This window comes from Balaenoptera borealis (assembly GCF_965194805.1).
Source record: "Balaenoptera borealis genome assembly, chromosome: 20".
Lineage (NCBI taxonomy): Eukaryota > Metazoa > Chordata > Mammalia > Artiodactyla > Balaenopteridae > Balaenoptera > Balaenoptera borealis.
This window is the reverse complement of record NC_138879.1, coordinates 10133039-10155032: the sequence shown is the minus strand read 5'-3', so window position 1 is coordinate 10155032 and position 21994 is coordinate 10133039. Positions and strand designations below refer to the sequence as shown.

At 53.4% G+C, this 21994-nt stretch overlaps 1 protein-coding gene across 6 annotated transcripts; it reads right to left on the bottom strand.

Moving 5' to 3' along the window:
- Positions 1-40: 40 nt before the first annotated feature.
- ENGASE (endo-beta-N-acetylglucosaminidase) lies at positions 41-11224 on the bottom strand. Of its 6 annotated transcripts, none has more exons than XM_082371567.1 (14): positions 10986-11224; positions 10230-10297; positions 9885-10086; positions 8743-8891; positions 7999-8156; positions 7320-7468; positions 6860-7025; positions 5821-5924; positions 5391-5499; positions 5020-5210; positions 4503-4651; positions 3940-4048; positions 3553-3667; positions 41-3143 (listed from the first exon to the last, which is right to left on the bottom strand). In XM_082371567.1, the coding sequence occupies exons 1-14, from the start codon at positions 11105-11107 to the stop codon at positions 2925-2927; spliced, it is 2010 nt and encodes a 669-aa protein (XP_082227693.1). In that variant the 5' UTR covers positions 11108-11224; the 3' UTR covers positions 41-2924. The 6 variants fall into 6 exon arrangements, with proteins under 6 accessions (XP_082227693.1, XP_082227690.1, XP_082227688.1 ...); XM_082371564.1 differs by having other exon boundaries at positions 41-3292; positions 10986-11222; XM_082371562.1 differs by having other exon boundaries at positions 41-3355; positions 10986-11216.
- Between the last annotated feature and the right edge of the window lie 10770 nt (positions 11225-21994).

Here is a 21994-nt window from a genome sequence, read left to right as displayed (position 1 = left end):
CCCACTGTGGGTGGCCCCAGGACGGGCAGCTCCTCCCAGGAAGCCAGATGGCCAGAGGGGAGTCAGAAGACCCTCTGGGAGAGAGTCTAGAACCCCCATGCTCTCCTCCAGACTGCCGTCTCCCCATCCCGTCCCAGGAGTCTGGAGGCAGGGCTCACACGTGCTCCCCGCAGCCTTGCCCTGTCTACCCTGCGGGCAAGGTCTGTGGCGTTACCGGCAGAGTCTGGGGCAGGAGGGCCCCCCGGCCCCACCGGCTGCTGAGTGGGGGCTGCTCCACAGGTGTGCCTGATGACCGGTGGGGCAGACATCTGAATACAAGAGGGCCGGCTGGGCAGTTGAGGCTGGTGCTCTCAGGGATCCTGCCCACACCACTGGCTCTGCCTGTGCGCCGGGGCCCAGCCGTGGTCCCAAGGAAAGGAGCTGCCTGAAGGTAAGCCCACTGCTTCACCCCTGGTGTGAGTCCCCAGCCCCGGCGCAGTGGGGTGGAGGAGAGTGGCCGCCATCCTCAACCCCCAGCCAGAAGAGGAGGGAGAGCTGGGAAGGGAAGCAGCAGAATCCAAACCAAGAGCTTGAAAGCCTTGGGCTGGGGGCTGCGATGGGGCAGCTTCCAAACCTGAGACACGCTGTCCGCCCCACGTCTCACCAAGACCTGCGTTCTTGATTTTTCACAGCGTCGGATCATTTATTCCGGAGCGATTACACACGCCAGAGGGGCACAGGCTTAAACGCCGACATATTATTTTCCTGCATATGAGCCTTTACCGTCAGTGGGACTGGGGACCGTGCTCTTGGGAAGCTGGGGCTGTGCGATCCCGCAGCACGCCATGCTCTGCTAAACCCCCTTTTTTCTAATTGCTTGCTCACCAGACCGTGAGAAAATAATTGCCACTATAAATTTTCCTTCCTTCTCTGTATAAAATATTCGGGAAACCAGCACTTTAAAAAAAAAAAAAGCCTCCTGAAATAAGAGCAGCGGGGCATTACAGCTGTGCTGCCCACTTCCGGGTGCCCGGTCCTGCCCCCCCACCCAACCGCCACCTCTGGGAACTGGGATGGGAGGAGCCAGGAGCCCCCACCCCAGTTCCCCCCAGTTCCAAACGGGGGGGGGACTCAAAGCATTCCAGGGGGAGTCAAGGGAGCGGTTCCCCAACCTTGACAGTCTCCTGACGCTCCAGATTCACAGGGAGAATCGGGGGTGCTGGGAGACCTGTTCAGGGTCAGCCAGTGGAGGTGTCTTTCTGGCCCGCAGGAACCCTCTTCCCCCTTCTCAGACAAACCTATTCCCGGCCTGAGACTGAGCTGGGCCACACGTGTGGGGCATGAAGAGTAAAACGTTCCCAATTAGGAAAGACGTAGAACCAGAGGTCCTGCGTTGGGCTGGGAAAGGGGCATGTGGGCACCCGGGAAGCAGGGCAGGTGGAGACGGAGACGGAGGCGAACGTCGGCCCCGGAAGGAGAACCCCTCCGCGTCCTGCGGTCCTCTCCGAATTCCGAGGACCAGGATGGATGCTGTGTGGCTGCACTGCCGCCTGGCGGCCTCTTCCTTCACTGCGGCGTAAAATCAAGTCTGCTGACCCTGCGTGGCACAGGAGGCCAACCCTCCAGCTGGGAGGTCACCCCAGAGGGTCCTGGCCCTCGGCATCGTCCACATCAAGTAGCACAGGGGGAGGACAAGAGGAACAGGAAAGTAACCCCCATCGTTGGCCTATGAGGCCTGGGGGTGAGAGACCCCAAGAACGAGGGGCTGACGGCCTTCATCAAAGGGTCAGGGCACAGCCCACTCAGGCTTGGAGAGGGCAGGGCAGCAGGGTTACCCAAGGCTGAGGGGTCAAGAGACCCCGTCCGGGAAGCCACTGCAGCGGCCCAGGTGTCAACAAGGGAGCTGTGTGGCTGGAGAAGCCATCTCTGGCTCGCCTACCCCCCTCCTCCCCGTGCAGAGCGCTGGGCAGAGGAAGGAGGGAGGTGCTGGGAGAGAGAAGGAAGCGGGAGGAAGGGACCACAGTGGGGAGGGCCGCTGTCCCGATGCCCTGATGCTCCGGACTAACACCTGCTCAAGGGAGTGGCGGAGCCGGAGGGTGTGACGGAGGCGGCCCGGAGCCCGCACACAGGACTGGGGGGCTGCTGGGTGCCCCCCGAGGGCCTTCCCGGGCCCTGCCCAGCCTCCTGCTGCCCGAGGTCACTGGGCTCACTAGCTTGCACCTACGACCCGGAAGAGACGAAGCAGGACACAGGGCCGATGGGAATGCTCCAGAAGTGGCTCTGGCTCAGGGGGACGGTAAACTGGGAAAGCCAGGACACGAGGTGGTCTGGCCCGGGTGCCTGCCCTGCCTGGGGCTGGTGTGACCTGGCGCAGCCTGGCCTGGGGCTCCCATTCCTGGGAAAGAGGTCCCCCGGGACACCCTCTCAGCACTTGCAGGGGCCACTGTTCCTGAGCTACTGGACCCCCCCAACACTGCTGCTCTGCTCCCCCATCGGGGCCCCTCTATCATTCCAAGCCTTGGAAGCGTTTCAAGGCCCTACTCCGAGGTCCTCGCCACAATTAAGCTCGTTCCTAATTGTCCCAACTGCAGGAATAAAAGGTCACCATTGTCAGCATAAGCGTCTTTCAGCCTATTAGGCAATACCCTTTATGGAATTTTCTAGACTAAATTTTCCCAAATCTTTTCACTTGTACCCGGAAACTGTATACTACGGAGAGGGATTAGACAAAAAGGTGGGGGGGGGGGGGTCCATTCACCCCTGGAACTATCAACTCAGCAAACTGACTTCTCAGTTTTCCTATCCCAGCGCCCCAACGAAGAGCCACAGCCCACAGCCTTCCGGGGCCCATGATCTGGCCCAGCCATCGGGACCCGGGCCTTCCCCGCACACGTGTGAGGCCCCAGTGCAGAAGAAGCCTTTTCCCTGAGGTGGGAGACTGTGCTTTAATGGTCGCTCATGTGCGGGGCGTGGAGTACAGCATGGCCGCCCTGCCCCACTCGGCCCGCGGCACCAGAAACCCCTCCTTGGGGATGGGCTCCACCAGGAACTCCACACGGCCATCCCGGCCAGGCTCTGCGGCTGCCACTGCCAGGTCCACTATCCGATACCGGTTGACAAAAGCCAGGCCCAGGAGCGTGGGCCTCTCTGGCTCCGACGGCCCCCTGCAAGGAGAGTCACCTCCTGACCCTCGGCAGCAGTGGATCCGGAAGCATCGGACGTGAGGGAGGAGGTAGGCCCAGTGCAGGGTACAGCTGAGCCGGAGCCCAGCGGCGCCGCTCTCCCCCTCGGAGGCGGCCAGCTGCCAGCGCACCTGCGAGACAGTCACGGCCTGCACCTGAGGCAGAGGCGTCAGCAGGCTACTGGCATCCACCACCTGCCAGAAGAGAGAAGGCTCAGCACGGCCCGAGAGCCCAGGGCTGGTTGGAGGGCGCCTGGCCCTGCAAGGTCCACGGCCCGCACCTCTGTGCCAATCCCCCTGGGCCAGCGGAGGCAGCAGGGGGCTGCTCGGCCTCATCTGCAGCCGGACAGATGCCCCAGCCGAGCCCCAGCCGGCCCCCAGAGATACCTCACCTGGATCTCTCCAAGGCGACAGATGAAGTTCTCCTCCTCCTGGCTGCCCGGAGGCCGGGAGAAATTAACGAAGAGGGCCTGCAGGAGGCAGCCCCGCAGATTCACTTCGTAGCAGCTGGGAGAGGCAAACAGAGGTTGGTCCCAAGGGGCCTCAGCTCGGCACCTTCAGACTGGCTGCTCAGAGGCCCCGAGCCACGGGGAGTTCCATCCCAAAGTGGACCCTGCGGTCTTGTGTCACTGAGCTGCCTGAAATCCGAGGGGTCGGCCCAGGGCCCCTCCATTCCCGCCAGTTCTGGGGTTTCTCAGTGGACGGCCCCTCACTCTTCAATCCCCACCCCAGCGTGGCCATCCCCAGCTGGGGATTCAACAGGAAGGGGAGGGACTCACCGCTGGACCCAGCCCCCGCTGAGCTGCTGGCCGCAGCGGCCCACCCATTTGGCCAGCTTGGTCGGGGGCACCCGGAGGGGTCGGGGACTGCGCCTTGAGCTCGTTTCTGCTGGGGCAGGAGACATAAGACTTTAACAAGGAGAGTCCAAAGGAAACCGCACTGGGAGGTGTCACTGAATCGGGAGCCGGGGGCCCAGCAAGACTCCCTGGTGGCCCCAGGTGCTCTCGGCCCGATGGGCTGAGGCCTCAGAAGGAGAATAGGGAGGAGAGGAGGAAAACTCAGGGATGGATGACCAGGACTGGCCCGTGGACATCCTCCCTCTCAGGGCGCAGCTGGCAGGAGACCCACCGTGGGAGCACACCTCCAACCCCGCACCGCAGGGCCACAGCCCAGAGGTTCCAGCTGAAAGGCACACCTCCCCGGCCTGGCCTGGACCACGGCAGTGCCCCCAACCCCAGCTGCCCCCGCACCCCGTGCAGCTCTCTAGCTTCCTCCTCCCCGAGACGTCCCCTGAGAACGCAGAGGCCTGTAAGGAAGGAAGGAGCCAACCGCGTCCCCTCACCGCTCAGCGCCGAGATGCCTCCCGCATGACAGCTGCCTGCGTCCCCCGTGGTGAGCTCCAAAGCCACCCCCACAGCCGAAGGCCCTTCTAGCTTGTACACCATGGACAGGAAAATCTTGGGCGGCACTGGCACCTGCAGGGAGAATAACCTGGAGGAGGGAGGTCCTGTGATGAGAGGCCACAGGGAAACCACTGGGAAGCGGGACTGTTCCGGGTCCCGTCCGCCAACTTCTCCCTCCAGGACAGGGAGGGGCAGCGGGCTGCCCGGCGAGGCCAGCCGCAGGTCTGCAAACGGAAAACGCACACGAGAGCGTGCAGGTAGCTGACGCTGCCCTCCTGGACACTCAGACGCGGTGAAGATGGTAAACTGTGTGTTGCGTGTTCTTCACACAATAAAACAAAATCCCGGCTCTGTCCTCACTCTGGCCTCTGCTGCCCACCTGCCCAGTTAGGCGACTGACATGGATGACGGGGGAAGCTGACGGGCCCTACGTCTCAGCCCGACTCACTCACCTACCTCACAGCCACGTTTCCAACCTCGGGCGGAATCAGCCCCCGGATAACCAGAGAGCTGCCCCCGTTCCAGGCGTCCGCCAGGCAGCAGTGCATCTTCACCCAGCCCCGTCCGTCCCCTTGCAGCCTGTGCTCTCCAAACAGGGGCTGGATTTCCTGGGCGCTCAGGTGGTACCAGGGCCCCACGGCCTCCTCCTGAAGAAAGAGACCGAAGTGGAGGGAGGGCAGGGGGCAGACGGAGCCGTCACGCCCGAGGCCCCCTCCCACCGGTCCCAGGTGAGGACCAAAGACGAGAGAGAAGGCAGCCCCTTCGCCAAGATGCGGCACATCCAGGAAGCCCCTCGCCCCCGGCCACCCAGCAGGGGACCCACGCACCTGGCCATAGCAGACTCTTCGAGTCCCCATGCCCAGGCAGAAGGAAGTGACAAAGGGCAAGGAGCAGATACTGTGCGTGGGCAGATAGCGTTCCAGCAAACTCCAGAACCTGCGGAGGAACACATGGAGGCTCAGGTCCACAGAGGGCTCCGTGACGCCCTGAAGACTCCAGTCTTTCCGGCACCCCTTCCCGAGTGACTGCAGACCCCCACTGCAAGTCTGCAGGAAGTGGTCCCTCGGGGTCCCCAAACTTTGTCCTTCCTGTGTAGCTAACTGGTCTCCAGGACCCCCAGGAGCAGCCAGGGCAGCTGAACCCCTTGCCCTGCCTTAACCCCCACCCCCAGGGGAATCAAGGCCAAAAGCTGGGGAAATCACCTGAGATCCTCCCTGCCATGGGCCACACTCAGGACCCGGGACGCGCAAGACTCACTTGTCCTGGTTCTGGAAGAAATCCCCCTTCTCCAAACACTCGTACACCCAGCCAGGTGCGAACAGAGCCACCGAGAACCCGTGCTTCCGGATCAGCTCCAGTGACTAGGGAGACAGCAGTCAGGGAGATGCCCCCATCCCAGCAACCAGCATCCACGCATGGGGATGGGGGGTTTGGGGAAGCGGGGAGCCTGGAAAGGGAGGCAGGAGCCCCAGCTCCACTCCGGGCGTTTAGGGCTCATCCCTGCAGTTCTGCAGCCGCCCAGAAGAGGGCGCAGGCGGCGGGGAGGCGCAGAGGGGAATGTCCGAGGGGCCGGAGCCAGCACGCGGGGCGCCCACGGGATACACGTCTCTCTCTCTCACTACACTTCACACTATATTATCAGCCTCACAGGGGGCGGAGAGAATTTTCAGTTATTGGATTAATTTATTCACTTAAAGCTTAATTAACGAGTTGAGAACATCCCCACGGCACCCGGGAAGGGCAGGATTGACAGCCCCGGGACAGGCTGATTCCCCACTTATCGCACACCAGGTGCAGCAGCCCCCCGAGGGCCCCTCTTCTCTTCTCTCACTGCTGACACCTCCTGCCTTGCCAGAAAAACCTCACTAGTTATCAAACCAGCAGTTCCCGAAACGGTGGGTGTTTCACCTCAGTCCTTCGCCCTGGGCTAAGGAAACACCAAAATATGCCCCCCAGCTTTCCTCTGAGTCCCTGTCTTGCTTTACAATGCTAGCTCGGTGCCCTGCAAAGCACACAGTCCAAAAGGAAGTAAAGCTACAGATGAGACCAGCGGTCGGAAGAGGTGCTTTGGACATTAACACCTAGGTAAAAATGGTACCATCTGACTGTAAAAATGGGCTGGAAGTTAGGATTTTAGGGCAGAGCTTGTTCCTCGGTGCCTCAGTTTCCCCACCCTGGGGAGGATCACTGCTGCCTCTCTTTCCCTTAAGGTGCAGATGGCAATGAAAGGTCCACAAGAACACCAGGCACCCAGGCCACTGCCACCACCTCCCCGGCCTCAAAGGCCACCACCCACCTTGTCCGTGTCGAACCGGCCCCCGACGACATTGCCCCGGGCGAACACATCCACTCCCACGTACACGTCGGCCAGGCGCTCCCCCGCCTGCCCCAGCATCCGCTCCAGATGCTCCTCTCGCCAGTTATAGTTGGTGAAGAAGCCATCGCAGGAATCGAAGAAGACCCTGGGGGCGGCAAGGGTGGGCTGTAAAGCCCGGGCCTTCTCCCCTCAAGCACCTGCATCCGCTCAGCCCACAGGCTGCGGGCTGCCTCCGGGACCCAGCCCACAGACTGTGGCCCGTAAAGCTGGGCACGGCCGGGCTGACCAGGCGCTCATTCTCTCTGGTGGTGCTCGGGGTATCCGACAACTCTGCCCGTCCCTCACTTTCCCCAAGGCAGCCATGCCGGCAACACCTCCGGAAGGCAGAGGGAGCTCCTGCCCCTGTCCAGGGGCCCAGGCCACCCTCCTGCAGGCTCACCTGTTGTGCTCGTTGAGCTCATCCTGCCACGTGAGTTGCCCACTGCTCACCACGCTGTCATACCAGAGCACCAGGCCCCTGGGGACCTGTTGATGCAGCTGAGTGGTCAGGTACCGGAGGAAGTGGGGCACGTTCCCCACGGCGGCCAGCTGGAGACAGGGAAGGAGACAGACCTTCCGTGAGGCCCAGAGAGGTCTGTCGTGAGAAGCGCCTGGCACAGGACAGACAGGAGGACACTTAACCCCAGGAGCAAACGGGTCCTGGTCCCGGAAGCCCCTCAGCCCCACGGCTGCCGAGCAGAGGGTCCAGCCAGAGGTCCGACTTTCCGTTCTTTCTGAAGCAGGGAGGACACGGACTCAGCAATCAGGAAAAGATAAAATGCAGTGAAAGGGGAGGGCAGCGTGAAGAGGAAGCCACACATGCGGCCCAAGCAAAGCAGAGACCGAGGAGGAATAAAGGGCCGCCTTGAAGGAGCCAGAGAAGCAAAGCTCAGCGGGCAAGGTTTCTGGACACATCCATCTCCGTGTGAAGTGGCAGAGGCGTAGGAGCCAGCTCTAACTGAGACGCAGGAAGTGCTGCCGTGGCAGGGACCCGGCCTGGTGAGGCCGAGGAGTGCGATGGAGGGTCCCCGCGGGGCACAGGGGCTGGCGGGCCAGGCGCCAGGGGCAGGCGTGCTCACACTCAGAGAGTTCTCGATGTTGATCAGCCAGCCATCGAATCGGAAAAACTGGGCAATCAGGACCAGCTGATGGGCCACCGCCCGGTATGAGCGCTCGTCCCCAGCCAGGAAGGCCTCACAGAGCCGCTCCCCTTCTTTCCATTCGGTGATGAAAGTCCCTGTGGGACGGGAGAGAAACGAGGTCGGGCCCGGGGATCATTTCCCCTGTGACCCAGCAGTTCCCAAGGTGTGGTTCCTATACCAGAAGCATCACTGTCGCCTGCAGACTTATTAGAATTTCAAATTCCCAGCGTCCGCAGATATCAAATGAACCGGATACCCTGGGGGTGGGGCCCCAAAATCAGTGTTAGACAAGCCAGTAAATGATCTGGATGCAGGAGAAAGCTTGAGGAGCACTGCTCTCCCCAGGGGTGGACCACCTACGACCTGTATCCAGCCCCCCACCTCTTCTTGTAAAAACGGTTTTACTGGATCACAGCCCAGCCCATTTGTTTGTCTATTGTCTGTGGGGGCTATTGTCTCTCTGGCAGTTCCAATAGTGACCCAGTGGCCTGGAAAGCTGAAAATATTTCCTATCTGGTCCTTTCCAGAAAAAGTTTGCCTTTGCCTGTCCTAACCCATCAAGGCAGGTAAGGAGCTCTACCCACTAAGCAGCAGCCGAAGCCCAAGCCCTTTCATCAATGGGTCACCTGGCAGGTGTGCCAACGAGTCTGGCAGGGTTGGAGGCGGGTCCTTGGCTCTTACCCAGCACACAGACCCCATGTCTGTGGGCAGCGTTGGTCCAGCCTACCGGGGGGATGGTGACCGTGTGATGGCTGAAGTACACAAAGATGTCGATGTACTGCCAGTGGTAGAAGGAATAGGGGCTCTGCGCGGCTGAGCCCTGAATAAACCTGGGTGAAGAAAGAGAACAAAGTCAGGACCCAGAAACAGACAAGGACACGACAACCCTACGGTGAAAAGAGAGGGCAATGGCGAGTGAGTGAAGATTCTCTTCAGTTCCATCCAGTCGGCACTAACGGCAAGCTTGCTGTGAGCCAGGCCCTGCCTAATGACCAGGCTGAGGAGCAGGATCAGCCCACAGCCCGGATGTTGAGAGGGTTCGTCTCAAGGGAAACGTTTGCACCAGGCCGTGCAGCTACCCCCCATGGGACCCGATGGACTGAGCGTGTTTAGCCTCAACAAGCCGACAAACACAGGACGGAAGGAAAGAGACGGGGAGGGGCTCACGCAGAGCTCCCAGTGCCTGGGGTCCCACTCTATTCTGAGATCAGCAGTTCCCCAGGACACAGCCTGCCTGCAGGCATGGTTGGGGTTGACAACCACGTGAGCTACACCCGAGGTTACATCACCCGCCTCTGTCTGTACCTTGATGGCCAGCTCTGACTCAAGCCTTCCCAACAATCGTCATGTCCAAGATTATTTTATGGACGTTTAAGATCTCTAAACTTTCTCCGCAGCCACCTGGAGGAAGTGCCCCCGGCTGCGGGGGGGAGGGGGTGGAACGACTCCAGAGCCAGTGGGCCAAAATGTAAGGGAGATCGAGTGAGGAGGATGAAGAAAAGAAATCAGCTGAAGAACCAAGTTTCCGGGCCAGGCCATCTGAAGAGGGTCCCGGCTGTGGTGCCCTCTCCAGCCTCCCAGACTTCAGGTGCAGGTAGTCCCCAGAATCAAACAGTTTCAGAGCTGAAAGAGGCATCAGCTACTGCCTAATCCAGTGCCCTCTTCTTACAGATGAAACAAAGAGGCCCGAGTTCCTCTCCCAGGTGGTGGCAGTGTGGGCTGATCCCATCTCCTGACTCCCCATCCAGTGCTCCTTCTGCCACACGGCACGCTCCCTCCCCTCCGTCCCCTCCCGCCAGGCGATGCCCTCGCAGTGTCCTCACTTGTCATCCAGGTACCCGCCCATCATGTCATGGCACATCAAAGTCCGGGGCCTCCTGCTGCTCAGAGGGGGCTGCCGACACTCGGGGGGCCCTAAGGCCACGTTAAAGCTGTCCTCCACGTCGGGCGTCCATGCCAAGAGTTCCTCCAGGGAAGACAAGTAAAAGCTGATGGGTTTGGTGGTGTCCTTGTCATAATATCGAACTTGTCAGAGTAGGGAAACAGCGAGGAATTAGTGGAAATTATGGGATTAATAACAGAAAACTTGAGACAGGAGGGGGCAGCCCTGTCCAGAAGCTCCAAGAGTGAACACGGACACAAGTGTTCAGAGCCTCGGTCCTTCTCACCTGGCAAAGGGTCTGGGGTAAAACTGACCACTTCTCGAAAGACTGCTTCTTCTTGATCCTCTTCAGTTCTAAGCAAAGAAAGAGTTAAACTTTTTAAAAATAAAAGGGTAAAGAAAAAGAGCACTTTGAAGCAAACAAACCAGCCCACACTTAGACATGCAGGGGGAGATGTCCTCTGGCTTACATTTTTTAATGCAAACTATGGAAACGTGCCTTTGCCCATTCTGTTCCCTCAAACTGGAACACCCTTCTGTCCATTCTCCACCTAATGAAATCCTCCACCTCCTCAAAGACCAGTTCAGATGTCCCCGCTCCAGGCACCAACCCCCTTCTTGCCCAGCATGGGCACGAATAATCCTAATTACACACGCTGGCCTGCCCTGAGCAATTAAAAATGCCACGCTCGGATCCTCTGCGCAGATCCACCGCCAGGGGTGGGAGGCACGATCAACGCATTTCGCAGATGAGGATGTCGAAGCTTCCCGCCAGGGCGCCAGGATTCCCAGCCTGGCCCGCTGCTGAGGTCGCATCCCGGTTCCGAGACTCTGTCCGTGCCTGCTGCTGTGCGGACTGGGGCGGCGGGCAGCACCCGCGGACAGGGGCCGCGGACAGGGGGCTTGGGGGCCGAAGATTGCTGTCCTGCGCCCGGAGCTCCCAGCGCGCCTCCCGGGGCCTGGGTCGGGCGCCCATCGACTCTGGCCCCACTGCCCGGCCGCGGGACGGGCCGCAGGATTCGCCCACCGGTCTCTTACCCACCTCCTCTGCGGCAGCCGCACGCCTGGCTGGGCATCCCGCTGCTCCTTCAGGGTCGGCGGCGCCCGCAGCCGCCGGTCCCGCCGCCGCGCAGCCGCCCGCGTCCGGGCGCCCGCGGCCTCCATGACTTTGCCCCGCTCACGCCGCCAGGCAGCCCGGCTGCCGGCCAATCGCAGGCTGGAACCCGCCCCTGACACCGCCAGCCGGCCAATGGGGACTTCTCGGCGCGTCTGCCCCGCCCCTACTGGGCTCCGGACGGACTCCCGGCTCGCACTATGGGCTGGCCCACCTGCCGCCGGGCCTTTGTAGCGGGGGAAGGTCTGGGGACGGGGCCTGTGGCGGGGCGGGGCCGAGACGAGGGGCGGGGAGGGGGCGGAGCGGGGCGGGCGGAGCGGGGAGGGGGCGGGGTCTGAGCCCAGGGCTCCGGAAAGCACCTTTGTACCAGTTCTGGCCTCGTCAGGCTCCTATTTCAGATGAGCGATCTCCCGAAGGTCACAAAGTCAGTAAATTGTAGAAGCGATATCTGAACTCAATTCGTCTAATCCCTATTCAAAGATAATTTTCAGAAAAAGGTGAAATAATAATTCTCATTCAGGTATAAATATAGACAAATGTTAAAGACTGTCCTATTCATTAATCAGCGAAGGAACCAGACAGGTATTATAACCAGTTCAAAAGCCAATCAAAAAAGAGAGCCTTGGGCTTCCCTGGTGGCGCAGTGGTTGAGAATCTGCCTGCCAATGCAGGGGACACGGGTTCGAGCCCTGGTCTAGGAAGATCTCACATGCCGCGGAGCAACTAGGCCCGTGAGCCACAATTGCTGAGCCTGCGCGTCTGGAGCCTGTGCTCCGCAACAAGAGAGGCCGCGATGGTGAGAGGCCCGCGCACCGCGGTGAAGAGTAGCCCCCGCTTGCCGCAACTAGAGAAAGCCCTCGCACAGAAGCGAAGACCCAACACAGCCATAAATAAATAAATAAATAAATAAATAAAGAGAGAGCCTTTTATAGATCAGGAATATTGAAATGAGAACGTTAATAGAGGCAGAATGAGTTTTTCCGCAGGAGTGGGGGGTGGGCAAGATCACTGAACATCTGGACAAGACAATTTACACGTTGTAAAGACGATGATAAAAAGCTAGAATCAGATTAAGTGGTACAAACTACTGTGTATGTATGAAACAAATAAGCTGCAAGGATATAGTGTACAACACAGGGAATATAGCCACTATTTTATAATAACTATAAATGGAGCATAACCTTTAAAAACTATGTTTTAAAAAACTATGCTCAGTACTATGTTGTACTGAAACTTATATAATATTGTACATCAACTATACCTCAACTTTTAAAAAAAGCTAGGATCAGATAACAGCAGGATGTGCAGTATGTAGACAACGCACAGTTTCCACTGAAGCACAAATTTTTTCTACACCCCCAAATCTGCAGGGCCCCAAGCCCACAGGGCCTGGAGGTATCTCAGAGGTGGCCCCTCCCCAGCATCTTGGGCACAGAGGGGTTCCCAGCGTGTGGAGTGTGAGGAGAAGCTCCTGGCCTCAAGGCTGGGCCCCGCAGGGCTGAGTTTGGGCCCACCCAAGGCGCCCCCCACCCAGCCCCCAACACCCCTTCGTACAGCTGAGAGTGTCCCGCTGCCCAAGCCAAGTTGAGTGGGCCTCTTTATTATCACTGCAGACTTTGAACTTCATGAGGCCGCAAGCTTCCATAAACCCTGAGAGTGGGGAAAAGGACTAGGCTGGAATATGGTGGAATATGCATCCCGGCCATGCTGCAAGGGGAACACAGGGCCCTCGGGAGCAGGCGGCAGGGACCACAGGGAGGAGAGGGACTGCAAAGCCCTGGGAAGTCTGCCTTGAGAAGGGGCAGCAGGGTCAAGAGGGCCCTCTGGCTGTGCTCAGGTGAGCGCAGAAGATGTGGGGTCTGTATTTGATCTGCATTTAAGCCGCTTACCTGCAGCTTAGCGGTAAAAATAAACTTTCCATCCTCAGAACTAAAACATAGTTCTTAGAGATTCTTTAGGGTAATGCTCAGTCTCTGGGGGAAAAAAAATACTTGGGCCTCCCTTCTCTGCTCTTCTTGGCAGTGTTGCCCTCTGGTCTGGGGGAGCAGGGAAGTTTAAGTCACCCTGCACACCCTCCCCAGAGCAGGGAAGACTCTGGTCTGTGGCCTCTGCACTGGCCCCTGCTTTGCCACCTGCCCTGCAGGTCCCTGTGGCTCTGGGTCTCAAGATCCTTGTCCTGGATCAGGACGAGCCTGGAGGTCCCCATGTTTGCCTTGAGCTCACGCTGGTCCCGCTGGGGCTCCACACCCCTCCAAAGCCTGGCTAGGCCCCCTAAAACCCTCACCTTGTAGCGTTTCCAGATAAAGTACAGGACACCCAATTAAATTTGATTTCCCGATAAACAACGAATGGAAACGGGACATGATTATACTATGCAATTCTTTCTCATTTATCTGAAATTCAAAGTAAACTGGGATCCTGAGTTTGCTAAATCTGGCAGCCCTACCTGTGAATCTTCGCTGCAACCTTGCTGCAGAGCCCCCTTGCCCCGCCGTGGGGGCCCCACCGACACCTCCTGGCTCTGTCCATGCCAGCACAGGAAGCCAGGTTGGCTCGGGAACCTGAGCCTGGGGACCTCCCCTGCCTGACCGACCGACTGTGCCACCGGCTTGGTGCTGCGCACCTCGTGTTTCCTGCACTGGCTGCCACATCTGCCCCTCGGCTGGGCCCAGCGGAGACCTGGACTCACATCTGCTTGCTTTGCCTTCCTCCACTCTCTCCCTTCCGGCCTCCACAATTTCCCAGGGCCAGGAGCGAGAACCAGGTGAGTGGACGTCACCTGCTCCACAGGCTTCGTTGTTCATATGCTGAAGGGTGTGGCAGCAACAAGTTGTCCCCAGTATCCCTCCTCTCCTTGTACTTTAGGGAGAGAAGCCCATGTTTTAGCTGGCAGCTGGCTGCTGGCTGCCCAGATGAAGACAACATCCCCAGCAGTTTAGAGGGGCCTGGCGAGCACGTTCTGGTTTCCAGACAAGAATGGAAGTCACACTTGCAATTCTGGCTGTGCCTGCAAAACAAAGGAACACGCCCCCCACTTTTTCTTCCATGCTTTCGGCTGGTGGCCAGGTGGGTGTGAGATGTGATGGTAGGCACTGCAGCAGCCGTCTGAGACCGTAAGACAGAAGCCACATTGGGAGGGCATGGAGCAACCAGAGAGAAGGGGCCTGGCTCCCCCAGTGGCACGGACCACAGTATTGCCCTGGACTGCTGGTGTTTGAATTCCTGTGTAAGGAAAATAAACTACGGTCTGATTTAAGCCAATAGTATTTTGGTAGCTGAATCTAACTATGACAGGGGGAGAACACAAGAATTTAGAAAAACCTCTCAAAATAATAGCCTGCCTTGCAAGGCTGTTATCGGTTTTTGTTTGTTTGGTTTTTGTTTTGGGGGGGGGTTTCTTCAAAATCTTATTATCTTATTATTGTTCCTCAGTACATTCCTTCTGCAGTAAATCCCACTTTCCCTTCACTCAGAGCGCTACCTCAGACCAGCTGCGGTGAGAGCAAAAATCACATTCAAGACTGCTTCTGAACTGTCGCTCTGTATGGTCAGGCCCCTCAAGGTGGCTGTTCTCTTGCTCTCTTACACCCCCTGCTCAGCCAGTGACTGTTTCACCTGCACACTACTCACCTGACTGACCTCCCTACATACTTGCCCCTGGCCCAGGCTAGATTGTTCTAGCTTTAGATCTGAACATCAACACGATGGTTTATCAAAGGGGCGGTAAGGAATGTGCCCCTCTGCTTGTTCCCCTGGTAACTGATGAGCCCACCTGATGTCAATTCCCCCTATAGGGGCTGCCCTGGTGGCGCAGTGGTTGAGAATCTGCCTGCTAATGCAGGGGACACGGGTTCGAGCCCTGGTCTGGGAAGATCCCACATGCCGCGGAGCAACTAGGCCCGTGAGCCGTAACTACTGAGCCTGCGTGCCTGGAGCCTGTGCTCCGCAACAAGAGAGGCCACGATAGTGAGAGGCCCGCGCACCGCGATGAAGAGTGGCCCCCGCTTGCCACAGCTAGAGGAAGCCCTCGCACAGAAACGAAGACCCAATACAGCCAAAAATAAGTAAATAAATAAATAATAATTTTAAAACAAAATTCCCCCTATAACTGGTAACCAGCCCCTCCCCCCGGGAGCAAAGACACCGCCACGTCCTGCCCACCGTCGACTGCACACAAAATGGTGGGTTGTCACTCCAGGACCTTGCTTCCGACATGTAAGCTCCCCCATCCATTAAACCGTTGATGCATCTGTCACTGACTCCAGGCTCTTTGGTCTTGAAGCTGGGCCAGCACGGGGCTTGCAGGCCTGCATGGTGCAGCTCAACACGCTCCCTTTTACAGAATTCTCCTGGGTGCTCAGCAAAGGCTTAAGGAATGAAAGGATGCTGGGCCCAGCTCCTGGCTCTAGCCACCCGCCTCACCTTTACACCCGCTCGAGGCTGTGCCCAGGCACCTGCTTGAACGTCCTGCACAACGAATATTGAGCCCCTCCTGGTTCACGTCTGCGTGTGCACCTCCATCTGTGAGCACACACTCCTCGACAATCATGGCACACCTGGGGTGCCTGCCCTTGCCGGGTCCCTGTATCATTATACCTGCGCAACAGTTACATTCATTTTCTCCTTCTAAAAATTTAAAGCACTGCAGATGAAATGAATGTTCCCTTTAATCCACCTCTCTCTTGATTTCCTTGCCTCCCCTGTCCTCCTGAGACCCCTCAATATTCCCCCAATTCTATCGGTTTGACCTGTATCCTTCCAGATGTCTTTAAATACTTTTACACACCTGTATATATCTGGAGCCATATAACATTGTTTGTGTTTCATAAAAACGGTATCCAAAAAAATGGTATCATATTGTACACATTATTCTGTATCTTGTTTTTTTTCACTCAGCAATATTTTTGAAATCAAGCCACATTGATTGAAATAGCTCTAATTTGTTTGTTTTGACTATTGTTTACTCTGCTATCATTTGGACACATCAGTCTACTTACCTATCTACCCATCGGTGGACACTTAAATAGTAAACATTTGTTTGCTATTATTTTTTACATGTTAAAATGAACATATTTGTATAGACCGTTTGAGGTATACGTATGTTTTTTTCTTTTTCAGATAAAACAGGATTAGAGTTGCTGAGAGTGACAGCACACACGTTTTCAGTTTTAAGTCACTAACAAACTGCCATCCGAGTGCTCCATCACCAACATCCTCCCCAGTGCGGGGTAAATACAGGTTATTCCACAACCTCTCAAACACTGATATTATCGAACTTGAAGATTTTTGCCCAGCTGGTGGGTGCCCGTAGGTGTTTGGCTGTTGTTTTAAATTGAAGTTGCAGCTTTTCGTGTCGGTCAGCCATTTGGAAATGAGTTTTCTTCTGTGTCATACCTGTTGTGGGGGGGGGGGGTTGCCCATTACTACTGTGTTGTCTTTTCTTCCTGATGTGTAGGAGTCGCATATATTCTAAATACTAATGTTTTGCCTCTTACATACATAAATGGAACAAATATATGTCTGCTTATCTTGTACTATAGGTCTTTTAGATTCCCATATGGTCAAGGTTATTAATACTGTCCTTTGTGGCTTTGCTGTTTTCTTCTATTTAGGAGGGCTGTCCCGACTTTAAGGTCATGAAGATGCTTTCCTGCATTTTTAGTTAATAATTGTGAAGTTTAGTTCTTTGTTTTTTATGTCTACAACTTCCAGATGCCTTTTGAGGGTAGGTCTTTAATATTTCATCTTCCTTTCTGGTTACTGACTTATTCAGATTTTTCTCTTTCTTCCTGGGCCAATTTTATGCTAATAATTGTTTTCTTATAAAAGTGTCCATTTCATTGAGGTTTTCAAATGTAGGGTATTAAGTCATTTCTCATCATATTTTTTGATCTCTTGGTTATGCCCTCTCTTTAATTTCCAGTGTTGTTTATTTGAGTATTCTTTCTTTTTTTTCCTGATGCTTTTTTTTTTTTGAAGGACTGTCTATTTTATCAGTCCTTTCAAAACACAAGCTCTTCATTTTGTTCTATTTTTTGTTTGTTTTCTATTTCACTCATTTCTGCTTTTATTTTCTTTCCTGTTATTTCCTTTGGATTTATTTTGTTGTTCTTTTTCTGATTTCAAAAGTAGACAGTGTGGTTCACTTACTTTTTTTTTTTTTTTAATAAATTATTTATTTTTAGCTGTGTTGGGTCTTCATTTCTGTGCGAGGGCTTTCTCTAGTTGCGGCGAGCGGGGGCCACTCTTCATGGTGGTGCGCGGGCCTCTCACTATCGCGGCCTCTCTTGCTGCGGAGCACAGGCTCCAGACGCGCAGGCTCAGTAGTTGTGGCTCACGGGGCCAGTTGCTCCGCGGCATGTGGGATCTTCCCAGACCAGGGCTCGAACCCGTGTCCCCTGCATTGGCAGGCAGATTCTCAACCACTGCGCCACCAGGGAAGCCCGGTTCACTTACTTTTAAATCTTTCTTGTTTTCCTATAAATGCAGTTGAGGGAATACATTTCCCTCTGAGAATGACTTTCACTGTATCCCACAGGTTTTGATAGCAACAGCTTTCACTTTCAGTAAGTTCTAGATGCTTTGTAATTTCTGTTAGTGCCCCGCTAACTCATCCAAAACAATCCTTAATTTTGTTGCAGTAGAATTCATCAGACTTTTCTGTTACGATTAGTACTTTTGTGTCTTTTTCAAAATGTATTTCCCTACCCCCAATTCATGAGAATATGGAATACTCCATCCTCTGTTATTTTCTAGAAGCTGTATTGTTTTGCCCTCCCCCTTCTGGTCTACAGGCCACCTGGAATTATTTTTGTTTATAATGTGAGGGAGGAGGTCACATTTTATTTTATTTTATTTTTTAATTGAAGTATAGTTGATGTACAATGTTGTGTTAGTTTCAGGTGTACAGCAAAGTGATTCAGTTACATACATATATATATATATATATATATATATATATATATATATATATATATATATATATATTTCTTTTTCAGATTCTTTTCCATTATAGGTTATTACAAGATATTGAATATAGTTCCCTGTGCTATACAGTAGAACCTTGTTGTTTGTCTATTCTGTATATATGTTTTATTTTTTATCTATGTTTTATTTTTTATCATATGAACCCTCAGTCATTCATGATTTTTGGAAAGACCGTCCTTTACCCCGTGCTTTGCACTGTTCCTTTCTGGAAAATCAAGTGCCCACACATGCTTGAGTCTGTTTTGGGCTCTGTGATATTGTGATTTATAATAAGAAATGTATGTTTGGTCTTCATTTCTGACACAGAACTCCTAAAACCCTTGGAATTTCCTAAATGATAAGAACCATAAAGGTGTCTTTTGTTAGTTATAACAAGCCCCTTTCAACCACAACAGAGTTCATGTTAGTGAGGTGACTTTTGGGGAGCCCCGCCACCACGTGATGGAGGCTGGTTGCTAGGGAACCAACCTTGCTTAGAAAGGTGGCACTTTCAGTATGCACACCTCCACCTCCGGGGAGGGGAGAGGGACTGGAGATTGGATTAATCACCGATGGCCAATCAATGTAATGAAGCCTCCTTAAAAACCCCTGAACTATAGGGTTTGGGGAGCTTCTGGCTTGGTGAACCCATGGAGGTGCTGGGAGGGTAGCACCCTCCCAAAAGAGCATGGAAGCTCCCAGGCCCTCCCCACATACTTTCCCCTATGCCTCTCTCCCATCTGGCGGTTCCTGAGTTATATCCTTTTATAATTACAAATCTCGTGTATCTCCAATCCTGTCTTGGCATCCGCCTCTGAGAGGGCAAGAACCAACATACTGTCCATAGATTTAGATTTTTTTTTTTCTTAATAATATTTTGTTCTCTATGTAGAGGTCTTACATATCTACTGTTAGATTTACTCCGAGGCAAATGACATTTTGTAAGTGGCATCTCTGATGGATTAGACATGGCTGCAAATTCTTTTTGTCTCCTCCCAACCAAAGATAGAGCCTTTTACTCATCCCTTCTCTGGGCTGACCACTGGAATATGGCCAAAGTGGCTGTGGTGTGACTTCTGAGCCTAGGTGTCAGGAGGTCTTTCTCAGTGTCGCCTCTGTAGAGATATCGCCTCTATTCTGTCCTTTGCTTCTTTTGTCTCTCCATGCTTTTTACTGGATATTTTCTTCAGGTTTATCTTCTAATTCACTGATTTTTCTCTTCAGCTCTGTATAATATGCTGGCATACTCATCCACTGAGTTCTTCATTTCACTCGTTTTATTTTCCACTTCTAGAGTTTCCATGTGGCTCTTTCTTTTTCTCATTACTTTCAAGTTCTTTGCCACAATTCTCAATCTTGTCTTTCATCTCCTCAAATGTAGCAAGCATCGTTATTTTAATTTTTGATTGTGATAATTCTGCTGTGAGTTTTTCCCCCACATGGTAAGCATTTAATACATACTTGTTGGATATTTTTAGTAGGTAGGCTCTCAACTGAATGGACAACTAACTTAGTGGCTATCTCAATTGAACAGTTGGAACAGTTTCTCTATCTTTAGGCAGGGATGTTTTCAAATTATCTAGAGAGTGTGGACTTCTAATCTTACTTGTGAAACTCTCTAAGGTAGAAATTTCTTGTCCTCGCCTGGTCATCTACCTAAGGAGAAAAGGGCTGTGCTCTATTCCATCCTGGGGGGAGCTGTTGCCAGGGCCAGGTGAGGTAGGGGCATCTGAGGTCACTGTGCCTTTCTAGTCCCTACTCCAGCTGTGTGGGGACTTCAGAGAGAAAGGCATGGTCCTCAATTAGCTGTTCCTTCTGGAATGCTTCGCTTGGCACCTGAGTCAGCCTCCTGTGTTTGCGTGATCTCATCCATCATTTGATTCCAAAATGTTTGCTCGTTAATGCTCTTGGAAGCACTAACCCTGACACTCCCATCCCACCTCATCGGACCCTGGACCCTAGCCCCATGCTAAGCCAAGCCTGGGGAAATGAGACTGGCTCTGCAGTGTGTGTGTGTGTGTGTGTGTGTGTGTGTGTTTTGTTTGCTTTTTATAACTACTTTATTGAAAATATGATTTATATACCATTCAATTCACCCATTTAAATTGTGCAACTCATTTGTTTTTAGTATAGTCACAGAGTTGTGCAGCTACAACTGCTATCAATGTTAGGACATTTTCATCACTACAAAAAGAAAGTTCATACCTGTCAGCAGTCACTCCCCCTACCCCCCGCCAGCCCCTGGAAACCGCTAACCTACTTTCTCTCTCTATGGAGTTGCCTATTCTGGAATTTCGTATAAATGGAATCATACAATATGTGGTCTTTCGTGACTGGCTTCTTTCACTCAGCATAATGTTTTTGAGGTTCATCCATGTTGTAGCCTGTATCAGTGCTTTATTCCTTTTTATGGCTGAGTAATATGCCATTGAATGGATATGCCACATTTTATGCATCCATTCATCCACTGATGGACATTTGGGTTGTTTCCGCTTTTCTGTTTATTACAAGTAATGCTGCTAAGAACATTCATCCACAAGTTTGTGTGTAGACATATTTTTTTCATTTCTTTTGGGTACATATGTAGGAGTGGAACGGTTGGGTTATCTGTAACTCTATGTTTAACAGTTTGAGGAAGTGCCAGACCATTTTCCAAAGCAGCTGCACCATTTTACATTCCTGCCAGCAGTGTACAAGGGTCCCAATCTCTTTACATTCTTGCCAACTTTTGTCATTTTGATTACAACCATCCTATTGGTTGTGAGGTTGTAGCGCCCTGTGGTTTTGACTTGCATTTCCCTGGTAGCTAATGATGTTGAGCATCTTTTCATGTGCTTCCTGGTCATTTGTTTATCTTCTTTAGAGAAATGTTTATTGAGACCCTTTGCCGTTTTTAACTGGGTTGTCATTTATTATTGGGTTGCAAGAGTTCTTTATATATTCTAGATACAAGTCCCTTATCAGATACAGTTTGCAAATATTTTCTTCCATTCTGTGTTGTTTTTTCACTGTCTTAACAGTATCCTTTGATGCAAAATTTTAATTTTATTTATTTTTATTTTATTTTATTATTTTTTTGGCATGCTGTGTGGCATACGGGATCCTAGTTCCCCGACCAGGAATCGAACCCATGCTCCCGGCAGTGGAAGCATGGAGTCTTAACCATTGCACAGCCAGGGAAGTCCCTAATGCAGAAAATTTTAAATTTTTATGATGTCCAATTTCCTTGTGTTACTTGTGTTTCCGGTGTCATATGTAGGAAACTATTGCCTAATACAAGGTCATGATGATTTACACCTAAGCTTTTTTTCCTAAGGCTATTACTTTAGCTCTTCTATTTAGGTCATTGATCCATTTTGAGTTAATGTTTGTATATGGTATGAGGTAGAGAGACTACTCTTTTGCATATGGAGGCATCTTGTTTTATTTATTATTTTCTGTAACCTTCTGTTTTTTTCATGATTTGGGCAAGAAAGTCTCATTTTATCCCAGTCTCATTACTGTGGCCCAATAAAACTAGCTTTGCCACCATGCCATTGTGTTCCCATAGTGAACCCCACAGAAAATTATCTTTGAGCACGCACACACACACACACGCGCGCGCACACACACACACCCCATGGGATTGGGCGTGCCCTCCTCACTGCTCCCGCCCCTGGCTACAAAGACTCCTGAAAGCTCTAACATAAGCAATTCTTTCCTTCGGCTGAGTCATCAGCCGTTTCTAAGTCCTTTTGCTAAAACACAAATATTTGTATTGCAACTGAGTTTATCAGAACTTTTCCAGGGATGGCTAGCCATTCCTCAATAGCCGGGGTCAGGACGTGGGGAAAGGAGCCAATGCAAGGTAGACTGCTTTGGCCAGGGGTCAGGTGGAGCAGATAACTAGGGGCCACGCGTGCTGTTCTTCTGAGAAGGTGGCATCCATGTCACACTGCAGTTAAAGTCCTAGGAAAGTCCTCTAGACATGG

Excerpts from the sequence above, each read along its gene's own strand:
- ENGASE (XM_082371562.1), bottom strand. The coding sequence starts at position 11,107 with ATGGAGGCCGCGGGCGCCCGGACGCGGGCGGCTGCGCGGCGGCGGGAC. Across the intron at positions 7,026-7,319 it reads GAGCTCAACGAGCACAACAG|GGTCTTCTTCGATTCCTGCG; the intron begins GTGAGCCTGCAG and ends TGCCGCCCCCAG. Across the intron at positions 5,925-6,859 it reads GCCGGTTCGACACGGACAAG|TCACTGGAGCTGATCCGGAA; the intron begins GTGGGTGGTGGC and ends CTGTCTCCCTAG.